The sequence below is a fragment of the Lagenorhynchus albirostris genome, chromosome 8, assembly GCF_949774975.1.
Source record: "Lagenorhynchus albirostris chromosome 8, mLagAlb1.1, whole genome shotgun sequence".
In the NCBI taxonomy this organism is placed as follows: Eukaryota; Metazoa; Chordata; class Mammalia; order Artiodactyla; family Delphinidae; genus Lagenorhynchus; species Lagenorhynchus albirostris.
The window spans coordinates 663,051-687,445 of record NC_083102.1 but is presented as its reverse complement, the minus strand read 5'-3'; the positions used below and the strand labels follow the sequence as shown (position 1 = coordinate 687,445).

Here is a 24,395-nt window from a genome sequence, read left to right as displayed (position 1 = left end):
TTATTGTGGCGAATGGCAGTGATGCAGATTATGGACTTACTTGGAAAAAACATGTCTTGTTTTCTTTTAAGAAAATGCACTTTTTAGATTATATAAAACACAGTACTCAGTCCCTGTCGAACTCTTTGACAACCACAGACACTGTTTGTGGGGAAAGTGCTGGACTACACACGACCTCAAGCGGTGCTCTGTGCCGGGGCTCAGTAAACGTGCGGTGACTTGTGAATCATAAATAACTGCACACAAGCGCTCCCTGATGTTTACATACAGTGTACGTGGGGTTTCCTCACCTACTAAACCCATTTGATCTTCATGTAAGCAGATATGGGGCTTTAAGTTTGTTCTATTTTCTATTAACCGCCGCAAGTGCCCTAGATGTGAACAAGAATATCCCAGACCACCAGAAGAGGAAGAGCTTACACGCCGTTGATGTGTGGTTTCGGCACGTGGGAAGGACAAGGACGCATTCGCTGCTTTCTTCATTTATTCCCACCTTTTCTCTGACTTTGTATTTGGAGAGACATAGCTTTTGATCTTCCCTTTTATTTACAAATGTACCAAATGTGATAAAAGCCATGCTAATTGTAGAAAAGGGGGTGTTCTTACGTGAAGAAGTGGACGTCCTGTGGCTTCCTGGCCTGGATGGGGTGGGGTAGGTGGGGATGGAAAGGCCGTAAGCGCGGGCAGAGGGACAGAGGACGCGGGCAGCCTGCGGCTACCCACAGCCTGAGAGCTGAAAGCAGGGCCGCGTCCAGCACAGCAGGGCTGGCTTGCTGTTCGGCCGCTGCCTCTCGCTGTAGCTAGAATACAGCCCACGGCCTGTGCCCGGAGGGGGCCGCCCGGCCTGCCCAGGTCACCTCAGAAGATGTGCGCCAGCCCCAGGCCCGGGAGCCTCAGGGCTCCGGAACCTCTGTTACGGCGGCTGCCCGGCCTCTACTCCACTGCACACCGGAGCCCATGTCCTGCGCAGCTCAGGACCCAAGCGAGACAAGCTCCCTGGGTGCCCCAGGTCAGGATCCCGATGGGCTTGGGTCTGCTGCCCCGCCGGCCTGGTGTCGTCTCAGACGACAACCTGAGGACGAAGAATCATCGCCCCATCGTCCAGCTGAGGGGACCGAGCCCTGGCGCATCACTGGGTCACGTGGCGAGGCCAGCTCTGGTTGCGCCCAGAAACCAGACAAATAAAACCGGGCTTCTTCCCAGTCGGGGATCTATAGGGTCAGCGGCCCCGGCCACACCCACTCCTCATGGGGACGGGACGTCCGTGGCCTCTTCAGGTCTGTCTCCCAGGCTGATCCGGGCACTCTGCCGCAGTCCAACAGTGAGAACGGTGCTCTGTAACGGAAGTGACCTCCATCCTGATGGCAACGAGGCGTCTGCAGTGACCGAGGGTGGGGTCACCACGCGTGCATGCCTGCATGCGTGTCTATGAGGGTACGTCTGTGTGCGTCTCTGTGTGTGTCCGTGCATGTCTGCATGTCTGTGTGTCTGTATGTGCCTGGGTATGTATATGTATTTATCTGTGTGTGTGTGTCGTGTGTGTGTGTGTCCGTGTGTATCTGTGTGTGCCTATTTGTGTTGCAGATGTTGGGTGAGGCTGTGTTACTACAAATAAAGTGCCTGTTTGCTAACAACCATATCCACTTCCAGGGACCAGGAAACAATGTTTTAAGTATTTTATATCCAGACATGACAATCTGTTCCTTACATGTGGGCCTTTACTGTGATTTAGGGAATGTACTGGGGTTTTAGGCGGGTGTGTACCTCATTGTAGATTTCCCACTTGGAGTAACGGAGAACAGGCTCCCGGCTAGTGTTTCCATGTAGAAAGTCTCACTTTCAAGAATGTTAGGGGTTTGATATCTGTACGTGTTTCATAGAAGCTGGGACTTACAGAAAATCTTCACGTTTGTGTTTAATTATTGCGATTGATAAAACTGTCCTGTTTTTATTTCTGATGCACTTTTCAAGTTACACTGGCTCAGACTTAACAGGCATATAAACGATCAGGGGCTGCACGGTTCTTTGCACCTCAATCACGGCTACGGCTTCCTTGACCATTTTTTAATGGATGAAATTTCATGTTCTGGGTGTAATTTAACTGAAGTCGATTTACTTTTCTGGTACTTTATCTATTGTTCTCACTAATTGCTAATCAATGCAGATAGAACCACCTCATAAATGTGTCTTGAAATTGTCTCATTCATCTTCCCTGCGTGTCCGCTGCTGGAGGACTGGTTGTGACACTGTAATACGTCACAGCAGCGAAGAGCGCGTCCATCGCTGTGTGTGCGACACTGTAGCAGTTAGCTCTCAGACTGACTTTGGCCCTGTCGTTCGGCTTGAAGTAGGCCAAAACTTTCTAAGTGTACATTTTCTCCCTCAAAAGACGAAGAATGCAGTCCCTGCACGCCGGTCTCCACTGGTCCCTTTCCCACTTCCTTGCACTGACCTGCAGGCTCCAATAACATGGGATGCTTTAAGCTGTCACCCAATGTGCTCAGGAAAAAAAAAATCCGAATTATAAACAGAATCTTTGCAAAGAGCACACAGTGACCTGGTTCTCACTCCTTTCTCCATAATCCCAACCTTGTCTAATGATCATTTCAGTGCCATTTTATTTTTCACGTAAACAGAATTCACGGCTCAGTCAAGTCCTCCATAACATTGCTGCCCACCCCACCCCCATCTGTTCTGGCCATCAGGGGCCTCAGCAGAGGGTGTCCCCAGGCTCCCGGCATCTGTCCCTCACGCAGCATCCACGACACGGCTTTGCCTCTTCCAGGCTCTCAGGCAGGCTTGCTCTGCTCCCCCCAAGACTGGGGCTGGGTGTCCTGACACCACACTCTGAGCTTACTGCTACCTCCTGAATGTGTCACTGGTTTGGGGCCAGTTCCTTCATCTCTTTTCAGGTCACCTGTTCTGTCACAAGATTGCTGACTGTGGATATCCACACATCTACAGGGTACAGAAAGCTCTGGAAGTACCCTGTGGAATGAAGGTCAGGCAGGATTCTTGGTCGGTGTGGTTACCCACGTAATAAACAAAAGTGTCACAAGACCCTTCATGCCTTCCTTCCTTCTTTAGTCAACAGCTCTGGGCTGGACACCCACCTGTACACGGCATGTGCCAGGCGCCAGGGATGCGCTGGGAAGGGGGTGGGGGGTCCGAAGGTGGGATTCCTCCATTAATAGTGACTCAGACCTGTCGCTTCAAAAACTGCCTGGAAAGCCTAAAGGTGATGGCCACGGACTGAATCTGAAGTAAGATACATAGTTACAAACACTGAAGATGCTGAAAGTAGACCAGTCACAGGCCAGAGAGGGAAAGAAAGAAGCAGAGAGATCAGGGGCCTCTGGCCCGAGGGGCTGTACAAAATGCCCCCTGACGTCATTTATAAACGCTGCATGCAACGTAAGAGGCTCCAAAGGGCAGAATTTTAAAGGATTACTTAGACGGCAAAACAGAGACGACGCAGGAATGTAATACCGATTTTAGACAAGTGGGATCAAGACGAAAAGCACTGAAGATGACGCAGTCTCCACTTAAAAACGGCAGCAGGTGTGATGATCCGCCGTGAAGGAGAAACGCTGCGAGTGCGTATGGGCTGAACGTCAGAACCCAAAGTGTGTAAAGCAAGGTATGTTAAAAATGGAAGGAAAATTTATGGAAATAGTTTCTGTCTGAGAAATTTCAATAAATAAAAATATAAATAAGGATATTTGATTTTGAGTAATATAATTTATATTTATACGTAATTATAAATTTTATATATGATTATATAAACTATATATAAAAATCCGTACACTGTAAATAGTGGATACAATAGTTTGTTTTTGTTTTTTGTTTTTTTTTTTTACGCGGGCCTCTCACTGTTGTGGCCTCTCCTGTTGCGGAGCACAGGCTCTGGACGCGCAGGCTCAGCAGCCATGGCTCACGGGCCCAGCCGCTCCGCAGCATGTGGGATCTTCCCGGACCGGGGCATGAACCTGTGTCCCCTGCATCGGCAGGCGGACTCTCAACCACTGCGCCACCAGGGAAGCCTGATACAATAGTTTTTTGAAGTATCCATTGAAAATTAATAAAAGTGTGGTATAAACTAGGCCACAAAGAGAACCCCAAATTTCTAAAAAGTAAAAACTGAACATGTCACATTCTCTAACTAAAATGTAATAAAACTAGACACTGATTTAAAGTCTAAAGACAAGAGCACATAAATATGAACAAAGGAAAGAGCCTACACTTACTGCTCCCAAAGGATATAAAATTACAATTACAGATAATTTAGAACAAAAGCAAATGAGCCCATCAACATTACAGGATGATGCCAAAACCAAGCTCATAGGCGAATGCATAGCCTTAAGTGATTTCACTGCTTTTTAACAATGAATAAATAAAATTAAGAACAAAACTTTCAGTTCAAGAAGTTTCATAAAAACAATAAATCTAAGAATGGTAGAAAGAGAAAAGTCCAAGAGATAATTATTGTTAAAAATTGTGTTAAAAGGGTAAAGAGAAAAATCAATGGCAAAGGTGTGATAATTACACACATGGTGAATGATTTTTTAAATTATAACACAGTACTGTGACTCACACTAAGTTAACAAATTTGGAAATCCCTATGAAAAGGATAATAGTTCTCTGCAAAAATGTAAAATCTGTGAGCATATTTCACCAATAATCTCAGAAGACAATAAAGTGTTATGAGATTTACCTACAAAGAAAGATCATTTAAAAATATATACCAGGCAGCAGACAATTTCAACACTAAAGAAAGTTTTGCAGAAGGTTTTTGAAAAGAAGGAAAACTATTACGTGTGTATCATGACAATCCTGTAACCTTGGCAAAAGCTGAGGAAGAAGAGGGTGGGTGACCAGGATTCCTGTCACCAGGCAGAGGCCCCATAGGACACACGGCATCTCCAAACGGGACGTCCAGCAGTTTCATAAAGGAACTGTTCGCAAAGACAGAGCAGGACCAAGAGAACCGACAGGCTGACGGTGGAGAAGGGCTGGGTCTATGGGAGGGAGGAGTTAATGGGTCACAGCGGGGGTCCAAGCAGCCATGACCTTGGCAGAGCCCTGGATGCGATGCCTTCCCGCCCTCCCAGCCAGGGGTGCACCACGGCCAAACCCACCCAGCCCAAGGCGAAGGACCTGCTGGCGCCGCCCAGGAAGCCCATCTCTCCGGGGCAGAGCGGGCGAGGGGGGAGGGAATTAACACCCTCAAGGAAGAAATTAGAACTCCCACCTCGAGAGGGCTATGAGCTCCCTTTCCGCTGGCAACTGTACCTCATGCCATCTACGGAACAGACCGGAAAGCTACTTCTATAAAATATGGCACGTGAAGAGTTACTAGCCTTAAATAACAAGACTATGCAGAAAGAAACCAAGCAGAAAAATACAAAAAATACTTTGTATGTGGACAAAGGTCACGCACAGGAAATCCATACAGAGAATTCCAATCCCTACATATGTGTACTTGTAAACTTTTAATCTCACTTGTAATCTAAAACAGTGAAGTAACCATTTTTCATAATGAATGGACAATTACTTTAAATGACAATATTAACGCTGGTAAGAACGTGGTGACCCAGGTGTCTGTCCGTGGTCTCACCGTGTCTGATTTCTCAGGGCTGTTCTCTCTGGAAGTGCTCTTTCCCTGACGACAGTCTGGCCTTTCCGCCGTACTTGCTGACTGTCTAGACTATGTAAAGAGTTGTTCCTGCTCCGTCTGCCCAATTCTCCTATCCCTCTGCCCTCTGACCTCCTCAGTGGAGGTCAGGGCTGTCTGGGACAGTGCACTCCACTCAGGTACATCTTCCCAGGAGGGAAGGAGCGGCGGGCGGTGCTGACATGCCCAGATGGCATTGAAAGACCAGCGTGACGAGTCTGAACTCAGCCAGATGAAAATGGAAATTCAGGACAGCTTGACTTTGGTTTTTGTGTTTTGTTTTTACAGAACAGACTACAGTGGCACACTCTCCTTGTTAAAGCTCAGTATACCAGCAAGAAAGACAAAGGACAGCTCCGACCCTCAAGAAACTCACGGTCTGGCCAGTGAGAGCCGCCACGGTGAACGTGCTTTCACGTTTGGTGCGTTTAATCCTGCAGGACCTGGTGGCCCAGCTGCTTCCTCGGGCAGCACGGGCAGGAAGGCAGACGGCTGACGTTTCTGTCACTGAGATTATTTTAACTGAGGCTACGGACAGAGAAAACTCACTCTCTGAGGGAAGAGTGGACTTCCAAGCGAAGCCTGGGGGGAAGGTTGTCTCCCTGCTGTATAAACGCCGGCTCGGGGTCGAGGCGGCCCGCGCCCGGCGCTCTGTCTGTGGGCCGAGTCCTCAGCTGCCGGGGTCTGTGTCCCCCCGCACGAGTGGGCAAGGCGTCTGCACCTCCGCACGTGTGCAGAGAGGACGAGATGGAATGTAACCAGCTCACACGGGCTGCCGTGCTTGGGGAACGGCACGCCTTTCACGGTTTAATTTGCTTTTTGTACTGAAGTGGACATAAATTCTTACTGGGAAGTGAGAATTACTGACTCCTCTGCTTTCCACCAAGGCTCTGAAGATGCAGAGCTTCCGAGGGTCTCAGGAAGGCGGGGAGGACCTTGGGGCACATCTGCTGGTGAGGACGGCCCCTTGTGGGCGGGTCGCTCCTACAACCTTCCCCGGGGCAGGGCCAGCAGCCCGTGGGGGGAGTCCCTGCTGCTCCGTCACACACGTTCCAGCCTCCTGGAACGTCTACACAGAAAGACAGGGCCCTTTGCCGCGTGAAACAAGGAAAAGGGCTGCCGGCGAAGCGCCGTAAACCGAGCCCACTTTACCTGGCTGCGCCGGAGGCCTCTGGGCGTCGCGGGGAGGTCTGGGGAAGGCTGGCGAGCTCCCGCGCCATCACGTGCTGGGTGTAGCCATCCTGCCACGTGAGACCTGCGGGGAGAGTTGCAGGAACTGCGTTAACGACATGGAAGTCGAGCCAGAGCTCCCGTTTCCGTCTCTGAGTAACCGCTGCTGTTCCAGGTGTTCTCCCACAATGTCATCCATGGGGCAAGGTCCCGCTCACTGCAGTTTATTACGAGATCTTCTCCTTACAGAAATTCCAGCCCTCTGCGGCCCCTCCACCTGAAATGCGGTGGGTGCTTTGCTGTATGCAGGGGCCGGCTGCTGCAGGGCAGGGGCGCGCGCCGCCGTTAGATGAGAGGCTCCGAGTCAAAGATGCAAACTCTTCGACCTGGAGAGGTCTGGCCACAGCAAAGACACTCCTCACCCAGAAGCCGCCTAGTGGCCGCCACTCAGCGCCACTCTGCCTCCACGCCCTGGCGACTTGTTCTTCGCGACCCCGCCCTGCTTAAGAGCCACGCGTTTGAAGTGAAACAAGGGCTATTGTTACTGTGAAAGCAATTATCACGGGGCTTAATGTACTGTATCTGGGAGCCAATTACATTATATTTATACTCAAATGTTATGACAAAGAGCTTTATAACAAGGGCGAAGTAGTTATGAAGGCAAAATCCATGTGATTATGCATTAATTACATGCACTGCAGATCACATGATAATTATGCTCAGAATTACCAAATAACCCCTAAGAATAATTATTATGCAATTTGTACATTTTAGATCTTATGGTAACACTTTAGCACTTAGAACTACCCCATGCAATTATCCGTAATTATCTAATCACTAAATATCATGTAATTACAGAGATATATTTTTATGCCCTGTACGAAAACACATTACCAAAATCTTCACATCAGGACCGCTGTGCTTGTTTGTGTGTGTGTGTGTGAGTGCGGTACCAGAAGGTCCAGAACTCACTGAGAACACACATTCTGGGTGGAATGAAAAGCACGGCTCTTACACATAAGCTGCCTTCATGAACACACTGGAATATGTTTTCAAATGCAAATCTAACGTTTTTTAAAAATTTACAAGCGGCAAGATTCAAGCAGTTGGAATAGTTCTGAATCTCAGAAGGTCCGATGGCATTACCCAAAGTGGGAGCTGTGGGGAAGTTCGCCCCCCCCACCCCCGCTCCATCCACAGCAACCAGCAAGCGGCTCAGTTTGCGACGTGACGTTTCGAGAGAGGGCCCTGCAGGGAGGCCCGGCCCCACTGGCACTGCTACCCTAACTTCAGGACTCCATGTGCTTAATAAGCAAGTTTGTTCCGTTTGCCAACAGCAACTAGAAAACGCCCCACGTGAAATGTGTTTGTGCGGCTATTATCGGTCCATTCCCAGGAGTATTCACAACGGGAAGCACATCTGCAATAGTAGCATAACATCTAGCACTGCTGGCTCAGAAAACGGGCGTGGTTTAACCACATCATTCCCTAAGGGACGGTCTTCACGTCAACATCCACCAGGAAACAGAAAAAATCACGAGCGCAAAAAGAACTTTCTGTGAAAAAAAAATCATTTTTACAATTTAAATAACAGAACTTCAGTAATATTTTTATCTAAAGAGCACAGAAGTCTAAGCTGTGCCAACTCTGAGGCCTGTGAGGAGGCCTCAGCTGCAACAGGTGGCCACCTGATGGAGGTGGTCTGTACGGGCCGTGAGGGGAACCTGAGCCCCAGCCCAGATCTCTCAGCTTTCCTGGGAGCAGGCAGGAACTGGGCACTTGGCTAGAAAAACAAAGGAATGTGTAGGTCCGGGAGCCTAGACGTCCTCCCTGAAGTTCTCTCCAAGGCCAGTCAGAGGAGGTAAAGCCCTGGGAAGAGGGGGTCCGGGCCTGGAAGATGAGAAGACACTTTTCCCACCAGGTACAGCCAATCCCTGGAAACTATGCGTGTGGAAGGCTGTGCAGTGTGGAAAGAGACTGGCTAGGGACCCAGGGACCCAAGAAACAGGTGCTGGGCCCCCTGGGGTTCCCTTGGGCTGTGATCTCAGACTTGGAACTGAATCAGCCACCGACGCTGGTGCCAATGAGGCCCAGCTGCAGTTACCTCTCTCCAGTTGGAGGGCCCGGGGAGAAGTGACTCAGCACGTTGCAGACCGTACAGCTCCACTCCCACCAAACAGCGCAAAGGCCGACAGGGAGCCTGGGAATCCTCCCTTGCGAGGCCAGAGTGACTCTGCCAGTGTCCTCAGAGCAGCCACGTGGGGAGGGGGCTTCCCTCCCCCCCTGGTAACCACCCCCTGGTGTCCCAGTGGAGACCGTGCGGGGAGTTCAGACTCCCACCTACCTGCTGCCCAGCAGTGAGGACAAGAACCCTCCCTCAGGTGCAGCAGAGACCTGGGGAACCTGGGCTTCGACCTCCATTGCCAGTAACAGAGCCCCTACCCCAGCAGAGCAGAGCCAGAAAAAGCCAGTTAAAACACAAGTTTAAATGAGGTCTGGAGACTCACAACATAATACAAAAATGCCCAGGTTTCAACAGCAAACCACTCTTACCAAAACCAAGAAAACCTCAAACTGAAGGAAAAAAGACAGCACACACCAAACCTGAGATGTCAGCCTTATCTCACAAAGACTATAAGGCAGCCGTGACAGAAACACTTAAGTGAACATTCGTGAGATGGAGACAAATGAAACAACGGGGAAAGCCTCAATAAAGACACAAATATTAAAAAAAAAGTGAAAATGTTATAATCTGAAAATACAATAACCAAAATAAACAGCTCACTGCACGCACTTAATAGAAGGATGGAGGGGACAGAGAGAAGAATCAGTGACCTGGAAGAGAGAACAACAGAAATCACCCAATTTCAACAATAGAGAGAAGATAGTCTGAAAAAAAAAAGGGACAGAGCCTCTGGGTTGTGGGGCTATAACAAAAGATTTAACTTTCATGTCATCAGAATCCCAGAAGGAGAGGAGAAAGAAAGCAGGGCTGAAAAGGTACTCAAAAAATTGATGGCTGAAAATTTCTCAGTTTTGGCAAGAGACATAAACCTAAAGATTCCAGAAGCTGAGCACCCCAAACGCGATAAACCCAAACCTCCTCCAAGGCACATGATAACTGTACTTAAGACCATATGCAAAGAGGAAAATGTTAACAGTAGCCAGAGAAATGACACCTTACCTATGAGGGGAACATAATTCAAATGACAGAGGATTTCTCATCAGAAACCACAGAGGCCACATGAAAGTTCTGAAAGAAAAAGCTGTCAATCCAGAATCCTGAAAGTCTACCAATCCGGATACCTCGTGAAAACACTGTTCGGGAATGACAGGGAAATGAAGACATTCTCAGATAAATGCAAACGAGAGCATACTTTGCCAGCAGACCTACCCCAAAAGAATTATGAACTTCTCTAAATAGAAAGGTGATGATAGAAGAAACTTGGAACACCAAGATGGAAAAAGAGCATGAAAAGTAAAGGTGTGAGTAAATACGATAAGCTTTCCTTCTTCGGAGCTTTCTAAATTATGTTTGACAGTTGAAGCAAACATGATAACACTGTCTGATGTGCTTCTAAATATACGTAGAGGAAATATTTAAAATAATTATAATAAACGGGGAAAACCATAAAAGGAGGTGAGGTTTCTATACCCCACTCAAAATGGTAAAATGGTAACACCAGTAAACTACAATAGTTTTATATATAATGTATGTACTATCTATACCAGCTACTAAAAAGGCTATCAAGAGATACACTCAAAAACAATACAGATAAATCAAAATGCATTTGTAAAAAACTGTGAACATAACCTAAAGGAATGCAGGAAAAAGAATACAGACAAAAAAATAGAATAGAACAAAAAGATATAATAGGAGTTTAAGTCTTAACAAATCAATAATTACATTAAATATAAATGGGCTAAACATACCAATGAAGACAAACATCGATTGAGTGGATTAAAAATGCATGACCCAACCATATGCTGTTTATAAGAAACTCACTCCAGCTTTCAAGTTGAAGTAAAAGGATAAAAAAAGATATATCATTAATTAAAGACAAGTAGCGGTGGTTATCATAATAGCAGATAAATTACTATTCATAACAAACAAAATTACCAGGGACAGGACATAACATAATGATAAAAGGGTAAATCTGCCAAGAAGATATAGCAATCCTAAATATATACACACCAAGCAACAGGGCTGCAAATATGAGAAGCAGAAACTGACAGAAGTTTCTATATTGCCATCGTCCCAATTACCCTCCTAAACATGTGCATCTTCACACAATTAAAGTGGACCATATCCTGGAACATAAATAAAACTCAGCAACATGAAAAGGGTCAAAATCATTCAGAGTATGTTCTCCAATCACAGTGGAGTCAAACTAGAAATCAGTAACATAAATATAACAAGAAAAGTCTCCAAACACTTGGAACTTAAACAACACTTCTAAACAAGCCACAGGTCAAAGAGAATCCAAGGGAAAAAATACATTGAACTGAGAGAAAATGAAAATACAGCATATCAAAATTTGTGGGGCACAGTTAAAGCTGCACTGAGTGAAACTTTTAGCACTAAATACTTACATCAGAAAAAGTCTCAAATCAATCATCTAAATTCCCACATGAAGAAGCCAGGAAAAGGAGAGCAAAATAAACCCAAAGCAACTAGAAGGAAGGAAATAATAAAGAGCAGAAATCAACAAAATTGAAATTTAAAAAATAGAGAAATCAGTGAAAACAAAAGCTGCTTTCCTGAAAAGATCAGTAAAATTGGCAAACCTCTAGCAAGACTGACAATGAAAAAGCAAGACCAGTCACAAATTATCAATAACAGCAACGAAACAGGGGACATCAGTACAGACCCTGCAGACCTCATAAGGGAACAAACAAGTCTACACACATAAACACAGCACCTTAGACGAAATGGACCCATTCCTCGAAAAACACAAACTACTACAACTCATCCAATATGAAAATAGATAATTTGATAACCCTATAACCATTATGAAAATTGAATTCATAATTTAAAACCTCCCAAAAAGATATTTCCAGACCCAGATGGTTTCACTGGATAATTGTACCAAACATTTAAGGAAGAATTAATATGAATTCTATACAATTCCTTCTGGAAAACAGAAAAGGAGGAAATAGTTTCCAATTAATTTTATGTAGCTAATATTAACCTGATACCAAAAGCAGACAAAGACAATACCAAAAAAAGACAAAAAGAAACCTACATACCAATATCCCTCATGAATACTGACATAAAAATCCATACCATAATATTAGCATATAAAATCCAGCAATATATAAAAATAATTGTACACGATGGGGTTTATTCCAGGGACGCAAGACTGGTTTAATCCAAAATAAATCAATTAATTCAACACCTTTTCATGATGGATATTCTCACAAATATAGAAATTGAGAGGAACTTCATCAACTTGGCGATGAACGTCTACACAAGCCTTACAGCAAACATCATACTTAATGGTGAGAAGCTAGAAGCTTTCCCACTACAATCAGGAAAAAGGCAAGGATGTCCTCTTGCACCACTTTTACTCAACAGAGCCAAAAGTTCTCAATAGTGCAAGAGGGCAATATAAGGAAATAAAAGTCATGCAGGTGAAAAAGGAAGAAATAAAACTGTACCTATTTCCAGATGACATAATTTTCCACATGGAAAATTCCAATGAATCTACAAAAAACTCCTAGAATAAATTATTTTTCTATATTAGCTATGAACACACTGAAACTAAAACATTATTTACAGTCACTCACAAAGTAAAATATTTAGGTGTAAATCTAACAGAACATGTGCACTGAAAACTACACAATGTTGATGAAAGAAATCAAAGATCTAAAAAATGATAGACATAATGTGTTCACGGACTGGAAATCGCAGCATAATAATGATGTAAACTCTCCCCAAATTGATATACAAGTTTAACACAATTCCTATCAGAATCCCAGAAAAATTCTTGTAGATACAGACAAGAAATTTACGTGGAACAGCAAAGGAACTACAGAACTTAAAACAATTTGGAAAAAGAAGAATGAAGCAGGAGGAATGATTCTACCTAATAATTCTATACCTATAGTCTTATTAATAGGCACAGTAGTCAAGGCCGTGTAGTACTGGTGGGAGGAGACTCAGATCAACAGAACAAAACAGGGAACCCAGAAACAGACCCACACAGAAACGCCCAACAGATTTTTGACAAAAGTGCAAAAGGAACTTAATGGTCGAAAAATTGCCTTTTCAACAAATAGTGCTGGAGCAATTGAGCATCCAGAGGCCAGAACAGGAGCCTTGACACAGGTTTCATGGTTCACACGAAAAGTAGCCAAAACGGGTCACGGATGTAAATGCAAAACATAAAACAACAACAATCTTAGGGGACTAGAAAGATGAAAACCTCTAGAGCCTGAGGCTAAGCAGTAAGTTCCTAGACTTGACACCAGACATCGTCCATAAAAGGAAAACTGATAAACTAGATCTCGTCAAAATTAAAAACGTCTGCTCTGTGGAAGGTCCTATTAAGAGGAGGAAAAGACAGAGTGGGAGAAAATAATTCAAACTACACATCCAACAAGGGGCTCTACTATCTGGAGTTTACAGAGCACTGAGAATTAAACATTAAAAAATCCAATTATAAAGTGGACAAAAGACACGAGGAGACATTTCATCGAAGAGGATGTGCAGATGGCAAATAAGCACACAAAAGGCTGTTCCACATCATTGGCCGTCAGGCAGACGGAAGTTAAACACACGAGACATCACTGCACACCTCTCAGAAGGACTGAAATGAAACGTCGCGGCAACACCAAATTCTGCCGAGGATCTGGGGAAACTGGGCCACTGTTACATTTCTAGTGGGACTGAAAACTGGTACAGCCACTCTGGAAAGAAGTCTGGCAGAGTTTCTTAAACACGAAACACGCACATCATACAACCGAGCAACTGGACCCCTGGCCACTGATTCCAGAGAAACGAAGACTTAACGTTCACACAGAAACTTGCAAACAAATGTTTATCGCGGTTTCATTTATAATACCCCAAACGGGAAAGAGCCCAGATGCCATCCAGTGAGTGAGGGTTAAACAAACAGGTCCATCCATACCACGGACCAGTACTCAGCAGCAAAAATGACGCAGGGAGTAAAAGGGAGGGACTACAGACAGACACAGCCACAACCTGGATGAATCTCCAGAAAATTCTGCCGAGTGGAAAAGCCAATCCACAAAGGCTATGGTGTGCTAGGGCAGGGCTTGACACGGTTGGTGAGGGTGCGAGTCCAGCGAGGGGGCAGAGGCGGGTGGAGGGTTGGTGTGAGGCCACAGGAGGCCCTGGACACCACACGAGGAAGGGCTGGCGTTTTCTGCATGCAGTACGGAGCCTTAAAAACGTTCTGAGTAGGAGAAAAATAAACAACTATGTCTTAGAAATATGATAAAATAACAACATGAAAAAAATTTTAATTTTAAAACAATAAAAATATCTACCCATGAGCCAGGCACTCTTCTAAGTACTTCCTGTTTTTATCCTAATGATTTGTGAATAATGAGTTAAAGATAGTAGAGAGAAGGAAAAAAGCATTGGGTAAGAGTTGTAAAAATTGTCTATTTTGGGCTTCCCTGGTGGCGCAGTGGTTGAGAATCTGCCTGCCAATGCAGGGGACGCGGGTTCGAGCCCTGGTCTGGGAAGATCCCACGTGCCGCAGAGCAACTAGGCCCGTGAGCCACAACTACTGAGCCTGCACGTCTGGAGCCTGTGCTCCGCAACAAGAGAGGCCGCAATAGTGAGAGGCCCGCGCACCGCGATGAAGAGTGGCCCCCGCTCGCCGCAAAGAGAGAAAGCCCGCGCACAGAAACGAAGACCCAACACAGCAAAAATAAATAAATAAACAAAAATTGTCTATTTCAAGAGACTATGAGGTTGGGCTCTCAAGGACTGATGGTGCAGGTGGTCTGAGCTGCAGTAAAGGGGCAGGTGAGGTCAAAGGCTGGCAGCTGCACCACTAGGAACAAAAAATCTTGAAGGAGGAGGACGGACCTTATGGGGGGGACCTCACAAGGAGAGGGGACCTCACAGAGGAGAGAGAGGGGACCTCACAGGGGAGGGGGGACCTCACAGAGGAGAGAGAGGGGACCTCACAGAGGAGAGAGAGGGGACCTCACAGGGGAGAGGGGACCTCACAAGGAGAGGGGACCTCACAGAGGAGAGAGAGGGGACCTCACAGGGGAGAGGGGACCTCACAGAGGAGAGAGAGGGGACCTCACAGGGGAGGGGGGACCTCACAAGGAGAGAGAGGGGACCTCACAGGGGAGGGGGGACCTCACAGAGGAGAGGGGACCTCACAGAGAAGAGAGAGGGGACCTCACAGGGGAGGGGGGACCTCACAGAGGAGAGAGAGGGGACCTCACAGAGGAGAGAGAGGGGACCTCACAGGGGAGAGGGGACCTCACAGGGGAGGGGGGACCTCACAGAGGAGAGGGCACCTCACGTGAGAGGGGGGACCTCACAGTGGAGGCCCTCACAGAGGAGAGGGGACCTCACAGGGGAGGGGGGACCTCACAGGGGAAAGGGGACCTCATAGGGGAAGGGGGACCTCACAGGGGAGAGAGAGGGGACCTCACAGAGGAGAGAGAGGGAACCTCACAGAGGAGAGAGACGGGACCACACAGAGGAGAGAGAGGGGACCTCACAGAGGAGAGAGATGGGACCTCACAGGGGAGGGGGGACCTCACAGAGGAGAGAGAGGGGCCCTCACAGGGGAGGGGGAACCTCAGAGCGGAGGGGGGAGGTCACAGAGGGTGGCCCTCAGCGGCAAGCAGGTTTTGGGGGGACAGCAGCGCTGGCAGGATCTAGGCTCATGGGAAGACATGGTGGTAGGCACCTGGAGGCCACCCCTTGGCAGGAGCTGCCTGTCCTTGGAGAGGAGCACAGCGCTCCGAACCTGCAGCAAGGAGTGACCTGGGAATGTTATGGAGGATGACCCCAGGTAGAAAGGGGCGTCTTCTCGACAAGAAACGAAAGGATGACCATAGGCGACAGCCAGTTCTCCTTTATGAGGAGAGTCCAGACTCACAGTGTATCCCTGAGGCTGCGGGTGTGAGCCTGGTCCGGAGACCAGGGAGCTCCAGGTCAGAGGCAACAGAGTTAAGCCCCTGAGCGGGTTTAACTCAGGTGTTCATAGTTGTGGAAGATCCAGGCACTGCAGTAAGTAGTAAGTCAGGCTGGAACCTGCACATCCGGGACTTTCACAGATGGTACCATATGGTCAAGATAATTCTCTCTGCCTCTTTGAAAAATGTTTGCAGAGACAATTTACAAGCCATACAAGAAATCAGTCTCGTTATTATATATTCACACTTCATTTTCACATTGAAAACTGTGATAATCAACTTATTTATTGAGTTGGTTGTAAATAACTTATTCATCCCACTCGGTAGCAAATAACTTTCCACCTGAAGGTTCCCAGGAGTCAGGGAAGCAGCCTGCCTGCGTTTCCCTGGCCAAGCAAACCCTATTCATCAATTTAAAAGAAAGTGGAGACTTCCCCGGTGGCTCAGTGGTTAAGAATCCGCCTGCCAATGCAGGGGACGAGGGTTCGATCCCCGGGAAGATCTCCCATGCCGCAGAGCAACTGAGCCCATGTGCCATAACTACTGAGCCCGTGCGCCACAACTACTGAGCCCGCGTGCCTAGAGCCCATGCTCTGCAGCAAGAGAAGCCACCGCAGTAAGAAGCCTGCACACCACAATGAAGAGTAGCCCCTGCTCGCTGCAACTAGAGAAAGCCCGTGCACAGCAACGAAGACCTAGTGCAGCCAAAAATAAATAAATAAATTTAAAAATTAAAATATTTTTAAAAACAGAAAGTGGGTTTATCTGGCAGCAAAAGCAGAGCATGGCAGGACTCAGGCAGGGCAAGGAGGTTACCCCAAGGGTCTGCTCGGCCCACCTGCCCACTGCAAATGCGTTTTTCCTTCCCTGGCTCACCGTCCCTCTCAACCCGACATGAGTCCGAGCAGGAGTCCTGTTTGCTGGAAACTACCTTATTCCAGAGCTCAGGTTTCTGACTCATTGCTCTGTGGCTCCCTTTCCCCCATTCATTAATGGGAACTTCCTCCCTACTGTACTGCAAGTCCCCCAGGAGGGGGCCAGCTGGGGCCTTTCCCCCGGGACATGAGCTCCACCAGCCCAGCAGCAGCCTTAGCATTCCAGCGAGTGACTTAGCAGCGAGAGGGCCTCTACCGCAGGCCTTGAGTAACAAAGGACCTGGAAGAGGCCACAAATCAGGGACCCAGTGACATGGGATGTGGGACAGAGGCGGGGCAGTGCTGTGACAGCAGGTGCAGAGCCCACGCAGCATCTGTCCACGGGTCACCCGATGCTGAGCCCAGGCCGCATCACGCCCCTCCTGGAAGAGGCTGCAGGCGTTCGTGGGCCCAGAGACCCCTGTGAGGCCACCACCTCCTCTGCCGTCAGTCACAAAGCAGTAGGTCCTCCGTGCCTTCCCCGGATATCAGGAAACTTCACAACGGGGAGTGTGTCGGCCTCACAGGGCTGGCAAACCACACCGGCCAGACAAGAGTGCGCAAGTCTGCTTTACTGGAGCGACACAGAAACACGGTTGCAGCCACGACCCTCACAATGAGCCCTGGAGCCGGGTTCTCCTCTCCCTCCCATCTCCCCTCCCCTCCTCCCTCCCCTCCCTCCCCTCCCTCCCCTCCCTCCTCTCTCCCTTCCCTTCCCCTCCTCCCTCTTCCCCTCCCATCTTCCCTCCCCTCCCTCCTCTCTCCTCTCCCCTCCCATCCCCCTCCCTCCCCCTCCCTCCCCTTCCCTCTCCCTCCTCCCCTCCTCCATCCCTTCCTAAGGCTGATGCTTTATTTCGCTCCTTGCAACACCTGCGCCCTGGCCATCATCCCGTCAGGAATGTGCGGGGCACAGGTGAGCGCTCTCGCCCATTTTCACTACTGGCGGGTCAACACGGGGACCTGACTATCCCCAGCGCTGCTCCACGGTCCCCAGCCACCACCCTCATCTCACCGCAGACTTCCATTTCCAGAATAAGGACACATCAAATGATGTCTGAGTCACTTCACACGGTTCTCCTAGCTACTGCCTGGGCGGGTGCACAAAGTGAGACTCGTGTTGCCACTGCTGGACAGGGCAGAGACGAAGCGCAGTCACCACCCAGCGAGACGACAGCAGCCCCGAGTCTCCCTCGGCCGCCTGGTGACGCAGCCTCGCTAACCACGGGCACCTGCTCGCGTGAAGAGGGCGCAGTGGCAACGTGGAGCTGGAGAGTCTGACCCGACAAGCAGGCCATTTGCAGTCACCAGGGAAGGACAGGGTCCCCACGGCCAGAGCTACGCATTCCATGCAAGAGGGAAAAACACCAGCGGGAAGTTCAGGGAGCCAGGTGGGCTCCTGTGCCCCTTCAGTGGGACTCAGAGCGTTCGTCTCAGGCCTGCGACCCTGGTGGACACAGAGGAAACTGGCTTAGGGTAACTCCACTTCTCCCCTGTTGACAGGCCCAGTAAAATGACTGGGGAATATATGAGAAAAAGGGGGAGGCACAAGGACATAAATCCAGCAAATTGGTCTTTTAAACAAGTATGAGAAGGGAGGTAGAGAGAGCAAGGAACCGTATTCAGAGCTATTAAATAAAAACCCCAAACACAGCCATACCAGAAAGGCCGGTGTGATTAAAGGCTGCATCTCCTTCAAACTCTGCACTTACCAGAGCCTATTACTCTGTTGAAGACCCATTCAGCGGGGAACCACATTTTTCTAACAGCAAATGAGAAAAACCCCATTAAACGATGGAGATAAAGTCCTTATTCTCAACCATTCATGATCGGAGCAGGGAGTGAGTGCAGGCTGCGTTGACAGCCTGGTGGAGGGCCCCGTGCAAGTCCAGGAACTCTTAGGATGTCACTTCCAAAGCAACAGACCCCAAGCACATCTGTGGTGCCGGCTCACACAGTCTCACACAGGCACCCTCGGGCTAGAGCCCCCGTAACAGTGCTCTCTGTGCTGAGGACCGGCAAGCATGCAGGTCTACCTTCACCATGGAGACTTCACGGTTTTCCAGCTCATGGGATCTTATCAGTTCTTTCCAGCACCAGGCTGGGCTTGGCAATTTCAGAGCAGACTGTTGATGGACTCCGCCTTTATTTCAAATCTTTCACTGCCCTCGATCCAGACTTCAAAGTACAAGTCACCCCAGCCACACTCACCATAATGACACTGTTTCCTGAAATTCTTACCCCTCTGGTCTGGGTCCACCGGGGAAGGATTCTACCGGAATCTTGTGATTGATTTTAAATTCACATTCTATGGCCCACAGGTCCCCTGATGAGAAATCACAGCTTCAGGGCCCCTCAAGTGCTTACTGAGTAGGAAAATATTTCGGAACATTTTTTAAAGTCAAGGAGATGATACACCTTCAACGTTCCTAAAAATGCATGTGGACCTGCGAGAACAGGGGCCTGCAAGGCTCCAGCAGGATCTGCAATCTCTCAGACACAAGATGTGCCTCACACAGGAGACCAGATTTCCACTAAGCTGCTTGTCTTGTCGCTTTTGCTGTGGAGGATTAAGCACTACTGAGTGCTAAGTACCTGCTCAGCAGCTGTCTCCACTGAGGACTAGTACTACTGGGTACTAAGAGGACTAAATACGGCCGGGGACTAAGTTCCTCCTCACAGCATCCACTGGGTCCTGACCCTGCCTCTCAGATGGCACCTGTCACTGCCCTCCCTCCCTCCTTCCCTTCTCTCGCCGTGGCCCACGTCCCCCTCTGACCATGGCTGCAGCACCCGGCCCTGGGCAGACAGCAAGGGGCCTCCTTCCCAGGGACTCGCACGGTGGTTCCTGCTCAGTCAGGAGGGCAAGTCGAGGCCCCACCCAAAGGGCATCTCGAGTTCAGACAAACATTCCTGGTCCCGCCCGGCGTGGCATCCTCCCTGGGACTTGGAAGAACTCCCATAAGGGCTTTTATTTCTTAACTCAGAAGTGCAGAAAATGAAACTAAATTTCAAAATGATGCTTTAGGGCAGGGGGTAGCACAAAAGTACCTCAAAGTAGAAACAAATGAAAAGGGAGAAAGTCCAGGCACTGAACTGAAGCAGAGGCTGAAAATTTCCCACAAACGTGTCTTGCTTACAAGTGCCAAACAGGAGACAGAAAGAGACGTGGAACATTCAGACACTGTGTTGTCTGATGTGCGTATGAGTGTGTGAGTGTGCGTGTGCATGCACGTGAGAGTGTGGGTGTGTGCTTGCATGTGTGTGCGTGTGCGTTTTAACAGGAACTGAACTTTCTCTGAGCCCGTGTGTGGCCGATGTAACAAATGTGTCGTGGGTGCTGAGGGGGAGAGAAGGGGAGGGGGAGGACGGGGGAGGGGAGGGGAGGGGAAGGGAGGGGAGGGGGGAGGGGAGGGGAGGGGAGGGGGGAGGGGAGGGGAGGGGAGGGGGGAGGGGAGGGGAGGGGAGGGGGGAGGGGAGGGGAGGGGAGGGGGGAGGGGAGGGGAGGGGAGGGGGGAGGGGAGGGGAGGGGAGGAAGAGGGGGAGGAAGCCCCACCACCCTCAGTCTGCCTGTTCCAGGCAGTGACGTCACCCATTCAGGTGACCGGGTTCCTCACATGTAAGAGGACCGGCTCAAGTTTGCCTCAAGCGTTAAAGCAGACAAAATGTGTTTCATTTACACCTGGAATGCTGCTGTCCTGTAACCCGGGTATCCATGGAGACGTGTAATGTGGGAGGGGAGAACCCATGTGACCGGAAGTCACCTTTCAAAAGAGGCCAGGAGAGCCCCACATCCCAGCTGTTCCCACGCATCCTGGGGGGCCCACGCGAGGAGGAGGTCGGGCGCCTGCCGCACGGGAAGCCTCCCGGTGGGCGCACTGTTTCGGAATGAGCCCGGTTAACGGACTGAGCGCTGTGGCCCGTGGCCTTGACTGATTAGCTGGTCAGAGAGCCGCGCCCCGCCCCCACCTGCGTGGCCGCAGAGAGCCTTCACCCGAGCAGATGCCTCGAAGCAGAACAGAGGCTCCTCAGCAGGAACCGCGGATACGAATGGAACTCCGCACGTCCAAATTCAGGGCGGTGGGACCGGCTCACACACCCTCGGTGCTGTTCTCCCAGGCTTGGACAGGATCCATATGGCTGCTGGCAGGACTCACGAGCCGGCACAGGAAGCAGTGGGCACAGCACGCACGGCGGCCCTAATGCTCAGTCCTCGTTACCGCCCACCTTGCGCCCCGAGCACCCTCAGGGTAGGCGCCTGCCTGACCGCCCCCCCGGGGGGAAAGCCTCTCGGAGGAAACACGATTTCCAGCTACATCGAGGCACAAACCGACAGGGTGGCAGCAGCGAGAGTTTCTGAGGCGCCTTCCCCACCTGTGGGCGTAAATACTGCATGATGCCACCTCCAGTGATGACACAAGACGTGTGACATCGGGACACATTAAAACGGATAATCCGGCTAGGCTGCAGCCACAGATTGATGGATTTATTTATTAGACTTACTTAAAATACACGTTTCTCCTGGCCTCTGGGTACAGGTAGCAAAATATAAATACCCCACAAAAATTAAAGTCGGCACTTAAAGGGGGAAAGGGCGCCAGCGTGTGGAAACGAAGTGCAGACCCGTGGGGGGGGGTCTCCTGATGACCCGGAGGCAGGTTCCTTGAGGGGAGCGATGAAGGGAAATACAAGGTGCATGGGCTGCGGGCTTGTGTCCCTCAGAATCCATGAGCCGAAGCCCAGCCCCCAGGGGATGTTCCTGGGAGGAGGTGAGGCTTGGATGTAGTCTTGAGGGTGGAGCCCCCCTGGTGGGATCAGTGCCCTCAGAAGAGGAGGAAAAGACTCTCGCTCCCTCTCGGCCCTGAGAGGTCGCCTGCAAAACAGAATCAGCGCCCTCACCACCAGACAGGCATCTGCAGCACCCTGACCTTGGCCTTCTGGCCTGCCGATGGTGAGCGGTGAACGCCTGCTCTGTCAGCCCAGCCTGGGCTTCTACCCAGAGCCAGAGCAGAATGAGACAGAATGTGTTCAATAAACAAGGAAGCCTCTGCTCCCCACCCTCACCTCTGCCCTGCTTACCACGGGCAAAGGGGACTGGCGTCCCCCAGCCAACCCCCTCGAGGGACGCAAGCCCTGCCCCCAGCCCGAGGCAGGGGCTCTGGGGAGGCGGCCGGCAGAGCCGTGGCATCACATAATGGGACGGATCGGGGTGCGGTCACAGCTGAACACCGAAATCGAGAAGGGCGAGGCAGTTAATCCAGTGAGGTCGAGTGTTGGACAGAAAACAGCACGAGCTCCCTAAAGGACGCGGGCAATGGGCAGACCCAGTCCGGGGCCTCCGCCTGCCCTCGACTCCATGCCTCCCACAGCGTCAGCCACAGATGAGGTGGCTTAGACGCTGGGCAAACAGACCTGCTTCCCAGATGGACGCCATTCATTCAGGGCGGTCTGCTCCTTCTTGCCTGAACTGAGGCCTGCCGGGTAGGAGCCAGTTTGATCCAGAATTCCTTACTTCCCACTCACAAGCCAAGAACCAGAGACAAAGAGGAAGGCACGACTCCCTTGAGTGGGAATTCACTGTGCAGAGCAAATCAAACCAGAATTATTCTACCTTTTATTTCCAAGCGCTTTAAATATGTGTTGTGCGCTAACACTGGGAGACTTTAAATAAAATAAACGCGTGCATCTCTGCTCCCATTAAACTGACCGGATCGTGCAGACCCACCTCGGCCGTGTCACTGTCTGGGTGACCCAGACCTGGACGTGCGTAGCTGAAGCTGCCCAGGCCGAGCGAGCAACCAGAGCGGGGCCTGGTCATCAGTCATCAGCGAGTAGTTAAGTTAGTTAATTGTTAGTCCATTCCTGTCACAGGACCCTCTTTTAGAAAGGAGAAAGGGATGCGCCGAACGCAAGCCTCCTAGCCCCGGTTCTTGGCAGGTGTCCGTGATTACGGTCACGTGTGTTCCTTCTACAAAGAACCCTGCACAGAACCGGACACGGTGCCCCCCGCCCCGGCCAGCACAGGACAGCCTGCCTGCTGACTCTGCTTGTGTTCCTTCTACAAAGAACCCTGCACAGAACCAGGACACGGCGGCCCCCGCCCCGGCCAGCACAGGACAGCCTGCCTGCTGACTCTGCTGCTGCCCTTGGTGGCTGCTGGGTCCACAGCTGGGATCTGGGACTTCTCCGAACAAAGGCGCCCAGTGTTAAAAATGCTCCAGAAAGAGGCAGATATTAAGAAAATGGCTCAAAGAAGGGTGGACCGACTCTTGAAACGACACTGCAGAGGTTCACACACCTACTGGGCGACGGCGAACGGCCCCAGCGAGTACCTAGCCGGACACTAAGCACCACAGCTGTCTTCAGAGGAGCACAGACCCTCTGCTTCCCGGAGACGCAGATGGCCTTTGACCCCACATTGACGGAGAGGGTGTGGGCTTAACTCCCCACGGGACAGGGGACAACGTCAGTCACCTTTGCTCCTGGAAAACCAAGTACTTCAACTTCCTTGAGCCCTGAAATTTATTACATAGACAAACCTGCTTTATCTAGCAAAACAGACCTGAAAACTAATAAGAAATACAAATCGTAGAGTTACAGGGAAACATCTGAGATGTGGGCTCATCCCAGGAAAAAACTGAAAAGGGGATAAAATTAAGGCTCCGGCTGTTGCCTCGGCATCCCCTCCACACCGGCCTCCCAGCCTCTCCTTCTGTGGGGCTCCTGTCCACCCCTGACACCCAGCATGGCAGAACGCCCAGGCCCTCACAGCCAGGAGCCCACGCAGGCCTGCTAGGACACACATGCTAGGACGCACATGCTAGGATGCACATGCCAGGGCGCACATGCCAGGGCGCACATGCCAGGACGCACATGCCAGGGCGCACATGCTAGGGCGCACATGCCAGGACGCACGTGCCAGGACGCACGTGCTAGGACGCACATGCTAGGACGCACATGCGCGCACATGCGCGCGTACGCAGACGCAGGCGCATGCTTCTTTGAAAGAACCCGCTCAAGGCTATGGTTTCCCCACCAAAAGAACACCAATAATGGGGTTTCACCCGAGCATATCTGGGAGAAATACTGGGGCCTCTCTGACCCTTCCCACAAGCGTCCCGCAGGTCACACCACAAAAGAAACACAGACACACAGACCTGCCCTGTTTGAATGTGTTCACCCCGAAGGGCCAAGCTCCTAGAGAAAAAGAGGTTCACGCCCAGGGCAGCCTCGAGAGGACCCCCCGGACCTCAGGGCAGGGAGGTCCTCTTCCTTATCGGGATCACGTCAGTTGTCACCGTGAGGAGCTGGCAACGAGGTGAAGCCGCCCGCACCGCGCAGGGCAGCGGAGGAGAGCGCACACCGGGGCTCGGGCGCCGGGCGGCTGCGTGTGGGCGCGCGCCCCTCCCTGCCTGGACGTCCAGCCGGTCCTCCCAGCGGCTCCGGGCCTGCTCTGCCCCCGCCCCGGTCTGCGTGTGGCTGCGCGCCCCTGCCATCGGCCA

The 24,395-nt window shown here is 50.3% G+C and overlaps 2 protein-coding genes across 2 annotated transcripts in view; both read right to left on the bottom strand.

Annotated features, from left to right (window-relative positions):
- Positions 1–24,395, bottom strand: part of PTPRN2 (protein tyrosine phosphatase receptor type N2) — a 673,487-nt gene that overhangs the window by 451,317 nt on the left and 197,775 nt on the right. The window contains 1 exon segment of the mRNA XM_060156261.1: positions 6,827–6,929. Coding sequence (XP_060012244.1) covers positions 6,827–6,929 — 103 coding nt within the window.
- LOC132524413 (KANTR integral membrane protein-like) lies at positions 11,464–11,705 on the bottom strand. Its single transcript, XM_060156242.1, is given in 2 exon segments — positions 11,464–11,568; positions 11,571–11,705. Coding segments are annotated over 2 exon segments (240 nt in total).